General features: G+C 40.3%; 1 protein-coding gene across 1 annotated transcript in view; it reads right to left on the bottom strand.

The window, feature by feature from the left end:
- Positions 1-17,337, bottom strand: part of USP43 (ubiquitin specific peptidase 43) — a 267,432-nt gene that overhangs the window by 45,512 nt on the left and 204,583 nt on the right. The window contains exons 12-14 of the mRNA XM_053710091.1: positions 15,978-16,104; positions 14,264-14,606; positions 1,210-1,368 (exon numbers count right to left, since the gene is read on the bottom strand). Coding sequence (XP_053566066.1) covers positions 1,210-1,368; positions 14,264-14,606; positions 15,978-16,104 — 629 coding nt within the window. The remainder of the gene's footprint in view (positions 1-1,209; positions 1,369-14,263; positions 14,607-15,977; positions 16,105-17,337) is intronic.

Here is a 17,337-nt window from a genome sequence, read left to right as displayed (position 1 = left end):
CTGCAGTGTAACCTAGGTACCAATATGTCAGCACCATGATTAGCAGGAGGTGCATGAGATGTATTTAGTGTATAATGTACAGTAACTCTCACATACCTGCAGTGTAACCTAGGTACCAATATGGCAGCACCATGATTAGCAGGAGGTGCATGAATATATATTTAGTGTATAATGTGCAGTAACTCTCTATCACATACCTGCAGTGTAATCTAGGTACCAATATGTCAGCACCATGATTAGCAGGAGGTGCATGAAATGTATTTAGTGTATAATGTGCAGTAACTCTCCCTCACATACCTGCAGTGTAACCTAGGTACCAATATGTCAGCACCATGATTAGCAGGAGGTGCATGAGATGTATTTAGTGTATAATGTGCAGGAACTCTCTATCACATACCTGCAGTGTAACCTATGTACCAATATGTCAGCACCATGATTAGCAGGAGGTGCATGAGATATATTTAGTGTATAATGTGCAGTAATTATGTCACATACCTGCAGTGTAACCTAGGTACCAATATGTCAGTACCATGATTAGCAGGAGGTGCATGAAATGTATTTAGTGTATAATGTGCAGGAACTCTCTATCACATACCTGCAGTGTAACCTAGGTACCAATATGTCAGCACTTTGTTTAGCAGGAGGTGCATGAGATGTATTTAGTGTATAATGTGCAGGAACTCTCTATCACATACCTGCAATGTAACCTAGGTACCAGTATGTCAGCACCATGATTAGCAGGGGGTGCATGAGATGTATTTAGTGTATAATGTGCAGTAACTATCACATACCTGCAGTGTAACCTAGGTACCAATATGTCAGCACCATGATTAGCAGGGGGTGCATGAGATGTATTTAGAGTATAATGTGCAGTAACTATCACATACCTGCAGTGTAACCTAGGTACCAATATGTCAGTACCATGATTAGCAGGAGGTGCATGAAATGTATTTAGTGTATAATGTGCAGGAACTCTCTATCACATACCTGCAGTGTAACCTAGGTACCAATATGTGAGCGCCATGATTAGCAGGAGGTACATGAGATGTATTTAGTGTTTCAGTGCTGCAGCAGGTGGCTGCAATACATTATGTAGCAGTCAAGGGGCTAATAATCACACATGGCTTGGTACAGCCGATTCACATAGTTTATTTAATTTAAATTGCATATGCTAATGTATTTGCCTGTGTGACAAGCGGGTGCTCTTACCTCTGACAGAGCTGCTGGCTGACCAGACAGGGATAGCGTTCCTCTTCTGGTAGAAAAGAATATATGCACCGCGGGTACAGACCTCTTCATCTGGAACCAGCTCTACGGTACTGTCGTCATAGCCGTACCAGCGGGCGTTCAAGGAGTTCCTGCAATAGGCTGAGTATAAGAAATAAAGATTAATAAACAAAAACATCATTCATGCATACCTGATAAATTAATTTATTTCATGGTGGTGAGAGTCCACGATCCATTACTCCTGGGAATTACTCTTCCTTAACACTAGGAGGAGGCAAAGATTCCCAAACCCCAAGAGCCCTATAAAAACCCCTCCCACCTCACACATACCCCAGTCTAACGTATAGCCAAGCAAGTGAGGTGTTAAAAAGGAATAAGAGCCATAAAAGGGAAAAAATTATGTGCTGAAGAAAACATAATAACTTAATACCCTAAAAACAAAGGGTGGGGTCTCATGGACTCTCACCATCCTTAAAGGAATGAATTTATAAGTAAACATAGATTATGTTTTCTTTCATACAGGTGGTGAGAGTCTAAGATCCATTACTCCTGAGAACTAATAACCAAGCCATAGGCATCTACTTATCAAGCCGTCAACTTACTTGCATTCGACGGCACCAATACGCTCCCCTAAGATCGCCTAACATCGCTGCCGCGGACCTGAATACGCTCTCCAAAGTTACCAAAAAAAGCTGTCAAAAAGCCGCACACCAAGTACAGGGCGATGAGCAGCGGACTGTTGTTAACTTACAGTCATCAATCTCGCTGCTCTTCGGCTTTTTGCAGCAGAAGTGGTCCTCCAGATGGGCAGAAGTGGTCCTCCAGATGGGCAGAAATTTTCATCCAGACGGTATCTTCTATCTTCATCCATCCGGCGTGGAGCGGGTCCATCTTCAAGACATCCGAGGCGGATCATCCTCTTCTGACGACGTCTTCTTGTTAAATGAAGGTACCTTTAAGTGATGCAATCAGCCAATAGGATTTAAGTTCAATTCTATTGGCTGAACCAATCAGCCAATAGGATTGAGCTTGCATTCTATTGGCTGTTCCAATCAGCCCTTTTTAATTTCTCGGCTTCAGACGAAGCAGGGCGGATCGCATGTTACATCACAAAATTCTACTTTTGCCGGTCTGTAGGGTTTGATAACTAAGGGGAATCAGGCTCGCCACAAATATGCTGCAGAATTCCAGCGTATTTGCGGTTGACGGCTTGATAAGTAGATGCCATAGAGTCCACCAGTAATAACATAAAGGGAGGGATTTAAAAAAAAAAAAAAAAAAATTAAATCAACAACCCCAAAATAAATCTTTTTTTTTTTTTATGTACTTAAAAAATAAATCATTCAGGCAAGAAAAAATCAAGCTGAGACAACTGCCTGAAGGACCTTCCAAAGGCTGCCTCAGAAGACGCAAAACATAAAAATGGTAGCATTTTGTAAAAGTATGCAAAGAAGACCAAGTAGCTGCCTTGCAAATCTGGTCAACCGAAGCCTCATTCTTAAAAGTCCAAGAAGTAGCAACTAACCTAGTAGAATGAGCCGTAATCCGCTAAAGTGGAGGTTGACCTGGCTCCAAGAAAGCCCTGTGAATCAACACTTTCAACCAAGAGGCCAAAGAAACAGCAGAAACTATCTGTCCTTTTCTAAAACCAGAAAAGTGATTGAACAAACTAGAAGTTTGTCTAAAGTTCTTAGTAGCATCAATTTAATAAAAATACCCAAAACAACATCCAGATTATGCAAAGATCTATCTGAAGCATTCTTAGGATCAGGACATAAAGAAGGGACAACCATATATCTGCTAAGTTATCTGAAGAAACAACTGTAGGCAAGAAGTTAAACGTAGTCTGTAAAATTGCCTTCTCCTGATGAAAAATAAGATAGGGAGGACCACAAGAAAGCGCAGATAACTCAGAAACACTTCTAGCAGAAGAAATGGCCAAAAGGAAAAAAAACCTTCCAAGAAAGCAGCTTAATATCCACCTTATGCATAGGTTCAAAAAGAGGAGACTGCAAAACCCTTAACACCAAGTTACGATTCCATGGAGGAGAAATCGGTTTGATAGAAAAAACCTCAGTGAATTTAACAACAGTCTTAAAACCTAAAGCAACCAAAAGAATGTGCGGTAACCTGATAAGCGTAAACCATGTAAAGTGTGCAACCATGAGGCGCAAAAATTAAAAATAAGTGCAAAAAATGCTGACGAGCGCAAAACAGCAAGGGGAATAATGTAAAGGATTTTGTCCCATGGCTATATATATATCAGCTAGTCAATTCAGTTGGATACAGCACCACAAAGTGAGAAAGTGCACAGTGTTTGGGGTAAGCTGCAACAGCCCCTACTCATAAAGTCTCAAAGGTAACACAATGGTAAACTTGAAAAACTTTTATTTAAGGTTACATAAAAAACGACGTTTCGGGGTTTAACCCCTTAGTCATGCATGACTAAGGGGTTAAACCCCGAAACGTCGCTTTTTATGTAACCTTAAATAAAAGTTATAAAAAGTTTACCATTGTGCTGGTTTTACTTTTGAGACTTTATATATATCAGGACTCTTCAGGTTGTAAGCTACTAATCAGGCCAAAATATTACTCGCCACTTCTGAACCTACCCACACCACACCCACTACTCCACCCCCTCTTTGCATCTGTTTAGCCATTGTGAAACACCTTATTGCGCAGTTATTTTTAATATTTTTTTTATTTTATACCTTAACAAATTAAATAATGCTACATATAACAACAAAACGTGCATAGCAGTTAGCAACATGAAGTAGGTGGTTCTGGGTAAGACAACAGCTGGATAGAAATAGGAAGTTGTTGAAGTGAGAGAGTGGAGAAACAGAGTGCAGACAGTCATGGAAGGTTTTAGCAGACCTGGAAATTTTCTTTTAATAATTATCTCTCCCTTCTATCTCTTAACTATCTTTCTGCCCCCCCCCCCCCCCTCCTCTCTTCAATCTCTCTTTTTTTCCCCTACTCCTTTCTCTCTCAGGCCATATTTTCTCCTTACACTCTTTCTTTCCCCTTCACTCTTTTTTTTCTCCACTCTCTTGTAAAGTTATCTTCTTCTCCACTTTTACTTTTCCTATGCAATCTCTATCTCTCTTTGCCCCATTTACCCTCTCAGAAGTCTAAGCACTTATGGTGTTCCTACAGACGTTCAAATTATATTTTTAGCATGTAGCCAAAAATGTGTGTTTGTCGTTCTGCAATAGTAGTGTACATTTTGGAAATGTGCTTACTTTGCTACTTACAACATGCCACCATACTTCGGACCGTGAATGAATGTTGATTCAACATTCACTCACCACCATTACATTTCCACTCGCTAATGACTAGTAAAGAGTAGAAATTTTGAGCCCTGTATATATATATATATATATATATATATATATATATATATATATATATATAACCCATAAGTGCCCATAACATAGCTATAGAATTGTCTAAATGTTAAAAAAAAAATATTTACACCAGCAAATAGGCAGCAGACAGACAAACCAGTACTGAAACATATCAGCAGAGGTTTATGAAATAGGAGTATATTGTAGATCCATAGAGAGAGGCGAAAGACAAGTCCCTGCAAACAATTATGGAAGGTTTATAATAAATTTCCCATGTGGTGAAAAAAGAATACACAAACCATACCACAAATATATCCCTCTGACAAGCACTGTACTCTGGGGGGAAACCGGGCCTCAATATAGACTGAAAACCCCTCTCTCTGAAGAATTAAATGCACATCTTCATTCTTCGACCACCTCCTGCGGAGGCAAAGTAAAGACTGAGGTCTTATTCCTTTTTAACACGTCACTTGCTTGGCTATACGTTAGACTGAGGTATGTGTCAGGTGGGAGGGATTTTATAGGACTCTTGGGGTTTGGGAATCTTTGCCTCCTCCTAGTGGTAAGGAAGAGTAATTCCCAGGAGTAATGGATCGTTCACTCTAACTACCTGTATCAAAGAAAAAGGATTTGTTATCCAGTAAATCACTTTTCTCTTACTGCTGGAAACTGGTAATAAAACTGATCTCAACTGTTCTCACAGAAACAGCAACAGAGGCTGCATCAAGCTCTCCAATATTAACCGGAATATGGCATGTTTAACCACATCACCCTGTATGCAGTAAGTCATGCGTCAGCGGCAAAACCTGTGCTCCTATAACTCTGTAAGTCATTGTGATGGCCAACATACGGAGGGGGGGGGGGTATGGTAGCCATCGTGAAGGGGTTAATAATAATAATTTCCAAATACTTATAGTCTTTTGAATAAAAAATTGTATTTGAATTTAGCGACCACATGTATTACAAATTAAAAATTATATTATTAAAAATAGAAAGTGCACAAAACACAACATACTGTAAATACATTTAAATAAAGGGTTACCCTCATATATACAATTTCTGATAAAAAAAAATATTGTCTTAAATTTTAATAGAAACATATCATATGATATATGTGTGTGTGTGGGGGGGGGCATTTATGTGTTTATATATATGTATATACATACATATATACACACATACAAAAAATATATACATATGTATATACATATACACATATATACACTTTGGAAACCTTTCCAGTCAAATACCTTAAAAGTTGAAAAAACATAAATTATGCTTACCTGATCATTTTCTTTTCTTCCGATGGAAAGAGTCCACAGCTGCATTCATTACTTTTGGGAAATAAGAACCTGGCCACCAGGAGGAGGCAAAGACACCCCAGCCAAAGACTTAAATATTCCTCCCAATTCCCTCATCCGCCAGTCATTCTGCCGAGGAACAAGGAACAGTAGAAGAAATATCTGGGTGAAAAGGTGCCAGAAGAATAAAAAACAAAGACGCACCACATAAAAAAAGACAGGTGGAGAGCTGTGGACTCTTTCCATCGGAAGAAAAGGTAAGCATAATTTATGTTTTTCTTACTAAATGGAAAGAGTCCACAGCTGCATTCATTACTTTTAGGAAAAACAATACCCAAGCTATAGAGGACACTTAATGCCAAAACGGGAGGGTACAATAGGCGGCCCATTCTGAGGGCACCAAGCCTGAAACCACTACTCAGCCAAAAAAATCTGTTTCATCTGAGGCCGAGAAATCAAAAAGGGAAAAGACCCCAAGGACACTGACCAGCAGATAGCCCGGAAGCTTAGCTAGAGAATAGCACACAGCTCAAGCTGCCATAGCTGCAGTGGTTCCACAGTGAACCCCTTTGCTTGCAGAGCAGCAAAGCCATCACACTCTTTCAGCAAGCCGACCAAGGGAAACCGACCAAGGCGAAGGCAAGCCCAGGGGGCATCGGCACCCAGAAAAATCTAATCAACTAAACCGGGTCAACTAGTCCAACCAAAGGACACCGTTTCCTGGTACTGGGGAACCCCGGACCAGCTCTCGATCCCAACAGTCCTGTACAGCCCGCAATGAGATCCACAAAGGAAATGCTGAGAAAAACCTCAGCCACCAGAAGAACCAGAGTGAGGAGAGGTCTGAGCCCCCAAATAAACAAGAACCCGGAAACTGAAATCCCCCATCCGATATAAAACCAGACTCCCGGGAGACACCATACATTGTCCAAAGTAAAATGGACAACGAGAAAAACTTGCAAATCCCGACCAGAAGACGAGACCACCCCTTGCCAGAGTCCAACACTCCAAAGAGCTAAGGAAGCAAAGACCGAAACAAGGTCACTAGAGCCCTAGGTGCAAAGCCACATTACGACCAAGAACAAAGGGATATCTTGAGGACAAAGTCACTCGAACAAAGGCTAGTCTCCACATCACCCCAAAAAAAATCAGAGGAGAAGAAGAAAGAAGGATGCGGAGCATTTTCCAGGTCCAAGGAAGAAACCTTAAACAGAGCTCAAGAAGACCACACTGACCATGTCCCTTCAAAGGAACCAACCCCCAAAGGAACCCGAGGAACGGATGAAGTCTGAAAGGTCTCAAGAAGAGAACCACAGCAGGAACAAGTTCAAGAACAATTCCAGAGCCTCAAAAAGCCAAACCGCTCAAAACAGCAGAAGGAGGCGCTAAGCCCCCAATCCTCCCAAGAGAGGAAGGAAACCCTAGGCCCCCGAGGAAATCAGAACTAAGAGAAGGACGCAGTGGAACTCCACTGACCCAGTCACCAGATCGAATGCTGAATAAGGACTGACACAATCCCCCCAGCCATATGGATCCTTTTAAAGTGTTTAGCTGAACTTGTAAAGAAAAACAAGAAAACACAAATAATAATGTGAGCACTCAGCACCCCACCGGACCAGCCAGGAAGAACAGGCGCCACGTGTCTGAGGAAGCCACAGGACAGAATATCTAAATCTCAGCAGGACCAGCCACAGCTGACGTCATAACTGTCAAGTTGGCTAAATCCTCCCTTAAAAAGGGAAGGTAAAACAGACAAACCTAGGACTAACGTGTCTCTTAACAAACTTCAGAAGAAGCAATCAGAGAGAATCGATCCCAGAAGGTCCTGAAGGAAACACAATCGAAATTAAAAGACATCCTAATCAGATAAAAGAAAATATAAGGCAACCCGTAGGTTAAAGCCCAGGATGAAAGCAGGCATACCCCCAGGACCAGCCAAACGGAACCCCGATTTTCCAACAGAAACTGTGAAATTACGTAATCCCCTCACGTCTAATGAGGTGAGGCATTTGAAGTAGGAGACTGCGGATTCCCGTATCCGTTAAGGATAGGGTCCTCTAAAAACTCCAAGACGTGTCTGAGTAAAAAGCGAAGACGCGCTATTCTGTAACGAAAGGCACAACACTCAGGAACAGCTACATCCGCAGGGAACTGTATAGGCCCACCCAAGGCCGGTAGACCCGGGACAATCGGACACAAGAACAAACGCAAATAAACGTCTGGACTTTGCTGTCGTATAATTGCCAAAAATATGTGAAAGCGAAAACGAGCTGTGACCTCCGGGTGGAACAAGCCACCCTGTAAGGAGAGATAAACACAATCTGGGTTACCCACATGTGTAGTAGTAAGGAGCGGTAGGGAACTCGCCTCTTGGAGGATAGGACCCCCAGAGGCGGATGGCTCAGCAGACCCCTGATTCCTCGAGCCACAGGGCGCTCTAATACGGCATATCGAACATAAATGATTGACTTGTATCAACGGGGCCAATTCGCATTCTTCATAAGTCGAAGAATCTGAATCTGAACAGTCTCAGTATCAGAATCCTCCATAACTAGATAGAGAATATATATATATATATATATATATATATATGGACTAAGAAAAAAGAAACTTAAAACGGCACCTGACACCCACAATGACTGGGGCACTCATCACCTCCTAGAACTAGACACAAGCAGACTGTAATTTCTCAGTCGCCACATGGTCAGGAATGCGGAAATGGAAGACCAGAACGTAAACACGTCCAGTCACAAGGTGAACTGTACAGTCCAAAAAAGTGCGCCCATCCATAAGGTTGCGTCACTTTCAAAGGCCTTTATGTTCTAAGCCAAGAGCCCAATAACACTACACATAAGCAGATTGAATCACATAACAAACATGATTAAAAAAAAACCTGTTCAATAATGCCCCTCGGGAGATATTAACCCTCGATTCCAAGATACCAAAGGAGCCTCACTGAGGCCCTATCATTATACATAATAAGTCCTGCAAGATAGTTACAGTACATTCTGATGAAGTAAAAATGAAACGATCTTACCGGAATCTAAGCCGTGGAACAGGAACACTGCCCTTCAAGTGTGACGAATAGTAGCAGCACCTCCGCCATGGACTTGAGAGAAGAAAGCAGGCAGCGAAGCGAAGTTCGACAACGCCGATTGCTTGAGGAGCTGTTAATATGAGTCGGGATGGTTTCGCAGAAATACTCTCCCTGCATCTCCGGACTCTAACTTTAATGCAGGCCTTGAGACTGATAGGATTACTTAAAACTCTGTCCCATGCTGAAGAGTATTACCCTCCATAAGAGACAACTTCTGACACTTCTCTGCCAACCTCCTGGGACGAAAGGCAAAGAATGACTGGGGATGAGGGGAGTGGGAGGAGTATTTAAGCCTTTGGCTGGGGTGTCTTTGCCTCCTACTGGTGGCCAATTTCTTATTTCCCAAAAGTAATGAATGCAGCTGTGGACTCTTTCCATTTAGGAAGAAAAACATTTTTAATAAATTTTAATATTTAATCATGTGTTTTTACTGTAAATATTTAACAAAATATTAATAACTTCCTTCAGGTTTTGCGCTGTATGTCTTAAGCAGAGTTGGTTTAGTGCACAAGCAATAAGTGTTAAGTTTTTTAAAACACGGTTCTAAAGTTAGCGCGCATCGGGTTTAGCTCGCACACAAACAATTTACTTTCAACTTGTAATACGTGCTCTAACCTGCCCGTGTTAACAGTTTACTTTAAGCAGTGTTTGCGCACAAATAAATTTAGCCCTAAATTAGTAAAGTGAATAAATTCAGTACTTTTTAAAGGAATATGAAACAGTAGCCATTTACTAAACACAAAAATGCTAAATCAAAAGTTAAAAGAAAAATACTGCAATAATCTTGCAAAATGAGCACTTCTAAATCTTCAGTGTAGCCACTGCCCTTAAGGAAATGAAGGAACTGACATGTTGCATTCTGTCCTCTTCTGAGCATGGGCAAATCTGACTGTATATCTAGCATTCCATGAATACTGAACCAGCTCATGTTACTCTAGAAGCTTCTTGCAGAGACCCCCTACCTCTTCCTAGGGCTGTGACAGGAAGTAAAGGACACTGCACCATTGAAGTTTTAAAAAAAGTCCTCTTAAAATAATGATCAGTACATATTGCAGTAAATTCTATTAAAAGGACCAGTCAATGCAGTAGAATTGCATAATTAACACGTGCATAATAAAAAGACAATGATTTAACACCTACTCTGAATTTTAAAAAAAGCAGTAGATTTTTTTCTGACAAATTTATTTTTCTCCCATTATCCGGCCCCCTGTATCATGTGACAGACATTAGCCAATCACAGACTAGTATATGTATACCCTGTGAGCTTCTGCACATGCTCAGTAGGATCTTGTTCCCTAGAAAGTGTAAATATAAAAAAACTGTGCAAAATGTAATAATGGAAGTAAATTGTAAAGTGCTGCTCTATCTGAATCATAAACGTTTATTCTGACTTGAGTGTCCCTTTAAGTATAAGCCCCTGTTTAGTGTTTAATACAACAAGGACACAGACTGTTTTAAAAAAAGCTGCTGATTGGTGGCTGCACAGCTATATCATTGGTTCACCTGATGTGGGTTCAGCTAGCTCCCAGTAGTGCATTGCTGCTCTTGGCCCTACCTAGATATGCTTTTCAACTAAGGATACCAAGAGTATAAAGCAAATTTGATAATAGCAGTACATTGGAAAGTTATTTAAAATTCCTTGCTCTATCTGAATCATGAAATTAAAAAAAAATAGTTTCACGCCCCTTTTAAAGGTCAAAATTAATCTTTTTCTAAAAGCCTTTTTCAACTTTCTTCTATTTTTAAATTGAGTTCATTCTCTTGGCATCCTTTGTGGGAAAGCATATGTAGGTATACACAGGATCAGCAAAGCACTTCTGTGAGCTAGCTTGTGATTGCTGGTTACACAGATATGCCTCTTGTCATTGGCTCACTAGGTGTGCACAGCAAGCTAAAAGTAGCATATTGCTGCTCCAGAGCGGACTAGCTATGTGTTTAACTCATTTGCAAGTGACAGTGCAATAACTAACACATTATTTTCTTTATACTTGCTGGGTGCTTTGCTGTCTACCAATAGGTCAGTGGGAGTTATTATTAACAAGCGAGCAGCTGTGCACAAATATACAGTGACTTTCAATGAAAATTCCATTTTATCCATTTATAAAGAATAATCTTAGGCCAGGAGCTTGCACGTATCGATAGCGCTGGTTTTCAAACCTGTTCTCAGACCTCCCTAACAGGCCAGATTGTGAGGATATCTTAACTAGAGCACAGGTGAAATAATCAGCTGATTAGTAACCATGGTTTACATTACTAACTGCAATAATCGCAAAACGTCTGAAGGAAATATTACATAAAATTATACATCAAGATCAGGCCGGTTTTATGTGTGACAGATCACCAACAAAAAACATTCGTAAAACATATATGTTAATAGAATATTTTTGGAATAAATTGCATAAGGAAAAACCAACACATCATGACGATCTTGCTATGGTTGTGGTCGACGCGGAGAAGGCATTCGATTCTATAATATGGGAACATTTGTATACTTCCCTTGAAAAGTTTGGCTTCTCAGGTAATTTGATTGAATTTATTAAAACTATATATAACTACCCCATTTCCTCGATACTGGTCAACAATACTCAATCATCGTTTTTTAAATTAGAGAAGGGAACACGTCAGGGGTGCCCCCTATCACCCCTCCTATTTAATGTGGCCATTGAACCATTAGCAATTTATCTCAGACAAGAATTAGAGGGAATAAAGATCGAATCTCAGAAGTTTGTGCTGGCCCTATATGCCGACGATCTACTCCTCTATTTTCAACAAGCACATAGAAATATTCCAATTGCGTTCAAGGCACTAGAGTTATTTAGCAGTATTTCTGGTTATAAAGTCAATATGCTCAAATCAGAGATTTTATGGATATACAAAAATATGGATAGCACGACACAATATAATCTAAGAGAGGTTACGCATATTAGATACTTAGGAATTATGTTACATAAAGATCCCAATTGTTGGTATAGACTTAATTTTACGCCCTTCTTTTCTCGGCTTAAAAGTAAGTTGCAAAGATGGGCATTACTCCCCATTTCTCTGTCAGCTAAAATAGCTATGATCAAATCTATTCTATTCCCTCAGATAATTTATATTATGAATAACTTACTGTTATTCATCAAGGAAAAAGATATTAAAATATTTAATCAATTATGTGCTAAATTTCTTTGGAGCAAGTCGCGGCATATGATAGCTATTAAAAAACTGTCACAACTGAGGGACCATGGGGGGCTAGCTTACCCGGACATTAAGCTATATAACATGGCCATCTTGGCACGGAATGCGGTGGATTGGCTTCTGTCTACCGAGGTACTAACTAACCTAACCTTGGAAGAGAGCTTAATATATCCGTTTGTATGCAAAGCAATTTTACATTGCACTTTTATGGAACTCCCAGACAATATCAAAAGGTTTATTAGTATGTACAACGTGGTTAAAGCATGGCAAATGACATGTAAATATCTTAAAATTAATTTTTATATTTCTCATTATCTCCCGATTAGAGGGAACCCCGAGTTTATAGCTGGATGCGAGTATAAGGCATTTAAAGAGTGGGCGGATAAAGGATTTGATAAGTTACTACAAGTCTTTGATCAAAGGTTTAACTTAAGAACCTTTGAGAGTATTGCTAGAGAATTTGATCTCCCCAAGAAGAGTTTTTTCGCATACCTTCAAGTACGCCACTTTGCTAACAAGAAAGCCAAGTTAGGGAACTGGCAAGTAGGTTTCGAACAAATTGGAGACTACATCAATGTATATAAGCAAGGAAAGCATTCAATATCATTGTTATATAAAATTTTATTGGCAAAGCAAGGACAATTAAATAGTGAACAATACATAGGTTATTGGGCAAAACATTTCCCAGAACTTAGCGGGGATCATATTAAGAAGGGTATTAAATGGCGGATTAAAGCTCCCCTCCGTTCCTCTTGGCATGAATCTTTTTTAAAACTACTTAACAATGCTTATATTTCACCAAAAAGACTGGCAGTATGGTCTTCAGAAAATACTGGAACATGCTATAAATGTTCAATGCCCAGGGCAGATTTGATGCACTGTTTCTGGTTATGCCCAAAAATAAGACAATTTTGGCAGAAGGTCAACTTCTGGCTAAATAAATTTTGCTCTGAATATCTAGTTCTGGAACCTATAAATATTTTTTTTCTAAACACAACAGTCCAGAACTATGATTTGATTAATACTATTATACTTATAATCCTAAGAAATTGGAAGCAGACGAGATCACTATCTTTTAAGGTATTCCTAGAAGCAGTGAGACAACAGATTATATTTGAACAATATAATACCTCAAACCTATATAACAAATCAACCCAACGCTTTTTTAATAAATGGGAAAATGTTATACAGACATATCCGCTTCCCATGCAATATATACTTACTAAGGCATTCCACAAAACAGACTACTTTGAAGGTCTGATATTAAGAGAATTATTTCCAGTAGCCTGGCTCTGAAAAATGGTGGATCATAAGATACCTTCTTTCGGGGTGGTGGAGGAGGAGGAGGCCTTTTTTTTTTCTCTCTTCTTCTTTCCCACTTTTCTTTCTCCCTTCCTTCTCTTTTTCTTTTCTCTCTCATTTTTGATCAGGTCAATGAGAACGATATGCAGCAACTGTATTTATGTGCAACACAGTATTTTGGGTTTTTCTTTTTTTTTCCTCTGCTTCTCTTTGCCTACTTACAATTCCTATTTACTGTGTGATGCCCATAAGGTAATGGGCATGGATCTTGAGTTATTAAGTAGGCATAAATATTATATATCTACTTTTTCTTTTTGTATACATGATTGGAAAAAAATTTTACCCTGCGTGGTGCACAATGTGAGCAAATGAGCTCTGTTATAGTTCTCTTGACACTGATGGAAAAATAAATAAACATGTTAAAAAAAAAAAAAAAACCATGGTTATTTACCTGCTCTCACCCAAGGTAATCCTGATAATCTGGCCTGTTAGGGAGGTCTGAGGACGTATGTGAAAACCCGTGGTCTATAGCCATCTGGTAGCATTTCTTGCAATATTGTTTATAGCAAATTTATACATAGTTTATAGACTGCTATAAGCACATGCACGCTCCTGAGCTCTTATCAGACTACCTAGGTTTACTCTTCAACAAAGGAAACCAGTAGACAAAGCAAATTTGATAATAGAAGTAAATTGGAAAGTTGTTTAAAAATACAGGCTGTATCTGAATTATGAATGATCCCTGATAAACATACGGTGATTTAATGTTCCTTTAGTCTAGGTATACGAGTACGAGGGCTCCTCACCTGTATAGTGACCGCCCTGCAGGCTCCCATGGTGGTTACATACAGCATACAAGTCATACAAGGCGTCCAGTTGCCCGTTCTCTGGGTTGCCATGTTTCCAGGATACCAATTGTCCCAGCATGCTCTTGGTCACCTGACTTCTCTTCACTACGTGGGGAGCCATGTCAAGACCACTGAGGGGGAACCGCACCAGGGTGGACAATTTGTTTCTGCGGCCTCCAACTTGGCGGAACCTCTTGAGGTGAATGATCATAATGTCTGGTAGGGTCCAGAGGCTGAGCTTGACAGTTCCCTGCTGCAGAACCTTGCAATGTGGGCACCGCCAGGCATCATCTGGAGCCAGCTGGAAGACAGAGGGTTAACAGAGGATGACTATGATTTATTTGTAGTATGGGGCAAGTTATGGAGCTGCTGGGCAGAGAATTCACCACACGTGTCACACAGGCACAGCACCCCCATAGAACCAGGTCAGTATATTCCCTCTCACCTATAGAGAAAACACCTGTAGTGATCGGTTCCCTAAAGTCAATAAGGTTTTAAAGATCTCTCCAATTCCTGTCATCCTATATAAGTCATTTGAAAAAGCTAAAACCTCTTTCCTAATCATATAAATCTGCTGCACAGGTAATAACAGAAAATGTCTCCCTGTAAATTCCCAAGGAAACGCGTGTCATTGCCGTTATACGCTCAGTTACACTAATTTTACCTTTGTGTTTTTTTTATTCAGGGGTATAAGTGTTTCTCAGCTGTCACTGCACTAATCATTGCTGTGACAGGTGACATTATTAGGGCACAAACATAGTGTTCCTTTCATTCTGTTCAAATATCTACCTGTGAAAATTAAATTCCCTTGACAGTATCACAACTGTACTGAGATAATGACAGACGCATTCCATGTATAGTTGCCCTACTGTATACATGTGTGTCTGCTCTCACACAGACCCCTTTATACCCCCAGTGCCGGTACCTGCTCCTCTTTGGTGTACAGATTAAAGCATTCGTCCAGTGTCTACTCTCACACAGACCCCTTTATACCCCCAGTGCCGGTACCTGCTCCTCTTTGGTGTACAGATTAAAGCATTCGTCCAGTGTCTGCTCTCACACAGACCCCTTTATACCCCCAGTGCCAGTACCTGCTCCTCTTTGGTGTACAGATGAAAGCATTCGTCCACTGTCTACTCTCACACAGACCCCTTTATACCCCCAGTGCCAGTACCTGCTCCTCTTTGGTGTACAGATGAAAGCATTCGTCCAGTGCCTGCTCTCACACAGACCCCTTTATACCCCCAGTGCCAGTACCTGCTCCTCTTTGGTGTACAGATGAAAGCATTCGTCCAGTGTCTACTCTCACACAGACCCCTTTATACCCCGAATTCCAGTACCTGCTCCTCTTTGGTGTACAGATGAAAGCATTCGTCCAGTATCTGCTTTCACACAGACTCCTTTATACCCCCAGTGCCGGTACCTGCTCCTCTTTGGTGTACAGATGAAAGCATTCGTCCAGTGTCTACTCTCACACAGACCCCTTTATACCTCCAGTGCCGGTACCTGCTCCTCTTTGGTGTACAGATGAAAGCATTCGTCCAGTGTCTGCTCTCACACAGACCCCTTTATACCCCCAGTGCCAGTACCTGCTCCTCTTTGGTGTACAGATGAAAGCATTCGTCCAATGTCTGCTCTCACACAGACCCCTTTATACCCCCAGTGCCAGTACCTGCTCCTCTTTGGTGTACAGATGAAAGCATTCGTCCAGTGTGCAACTCTGCTGCTGGTGATCCAGTTGCTGGGTTTGCACCGATTCATCATCCTGCACAACTTCCTCTTGTATACAGCCAAACAGCCTACCAGGAAGGCAGAAATATATATGTTTACACTATGTCAAAAATGCTCACACATACAGATAGCTTGTGACCAGTGCTGAATGTTATGTTGTGTAGTCGCCTATTCATTACATATTCATTCTACATATAGTTTACAGTCCACAAAACCCCATTCATTTTCTGCACGGTTCAAATGTATTAAAAAAAATGTGCACGGATAAAAGACAATGATACCCTGACTGCTCAGTGATACAGTATCTTGCTGTTTAATACAATTGCTGTATATGTTAGCAATTAGCACAGCTACGGGAGGAAGGGTGTGTGTTTGTATAAAAGGAAGTGATTTCACAATAGCAAACGTGTTATTCTGCAGAACGTTCTAATCGGTAACAGCATGTCATTTTAGTACTAGTGACGCTGTCATTCTGTGTGTATAACCCCTGCAAAGCGACTATTCATATAGACAGCTCAGGACTTGCAGAGCACTAAAGGCCCCGAGCGGAAACTGACACTGATCCAATTAGCTGCGCTAGTCACTGGGACTTTATGTATATGTTTAAGGCCATTGCAGGAGCTCAACACATATCAATACAGCATCCCATGTCATTTTATCACTAAAGTTAATTTGAGAGACACAAATTCTAATACAAGTTGCCATTACAATCTATCACAATCCGTGTGCTAAAACATTGTGTGACATTTTGGGTAATTTAAAGGGACCGTCTACTTGAAAATTGTTATTCTCTAAATAGATAATCCCTTTATTACACATTCCTAGATTTTGCATAACTAACACTGTTATATTAAAACACTTTTTACCTGTGGTTACCTTGTATCTTAGCCTTTGCAGACTGCCCCTTATCTCAGTGATTTTTTCAAACTTGCATTTTAGGCAATTAGTGCTGACTCCTATATAACTCCACAGGAGTGAGTACAATGTGATCTATATTACACACATGAACTAGCACTGCCTGGCTGTGAAAAGCTAATAAAATGCACTGAGAAAAGAGGCGGCCTGCAGTGGCTTAGAAACAGGCAGAGGATTTGAAGTTTAGACGTTATAAATTATATAAATATAACCATTTTGGTTGTGCAAAGCTGGGGAGTGGCTAGTAAAGGTGTTATCTATCTTTTTAAACAATATATATTTTAAAGTAGAATGTCCCTTTAAATCTGTGAAATAGAAGATTTGCTGTTTGACTCAAATGAATAGTTATTTGATGGGCAAATCTAGTCAGACACAAACGACTATAA

This window comes from Bombina bombina, chromosome 1, assembly GCF_027579735.1.
Source record: "Bombina bombina isolate aBomBom1 chromosome 1, aBomBom1.pri, whole genome shotgun sequence".
In the NCBI taxonomy this organism is placed as follows: Eukaryota; Metazoa; Chordata; class Amphibia; order Anura; family Bombinatoridae; genus Bombina; species Bombina bombina.
The sequence above is the reverse complement of the archived record's forward strand: the minus strand, read 5'-3'. Positions and strand labels throughout refer to the sequence as shown.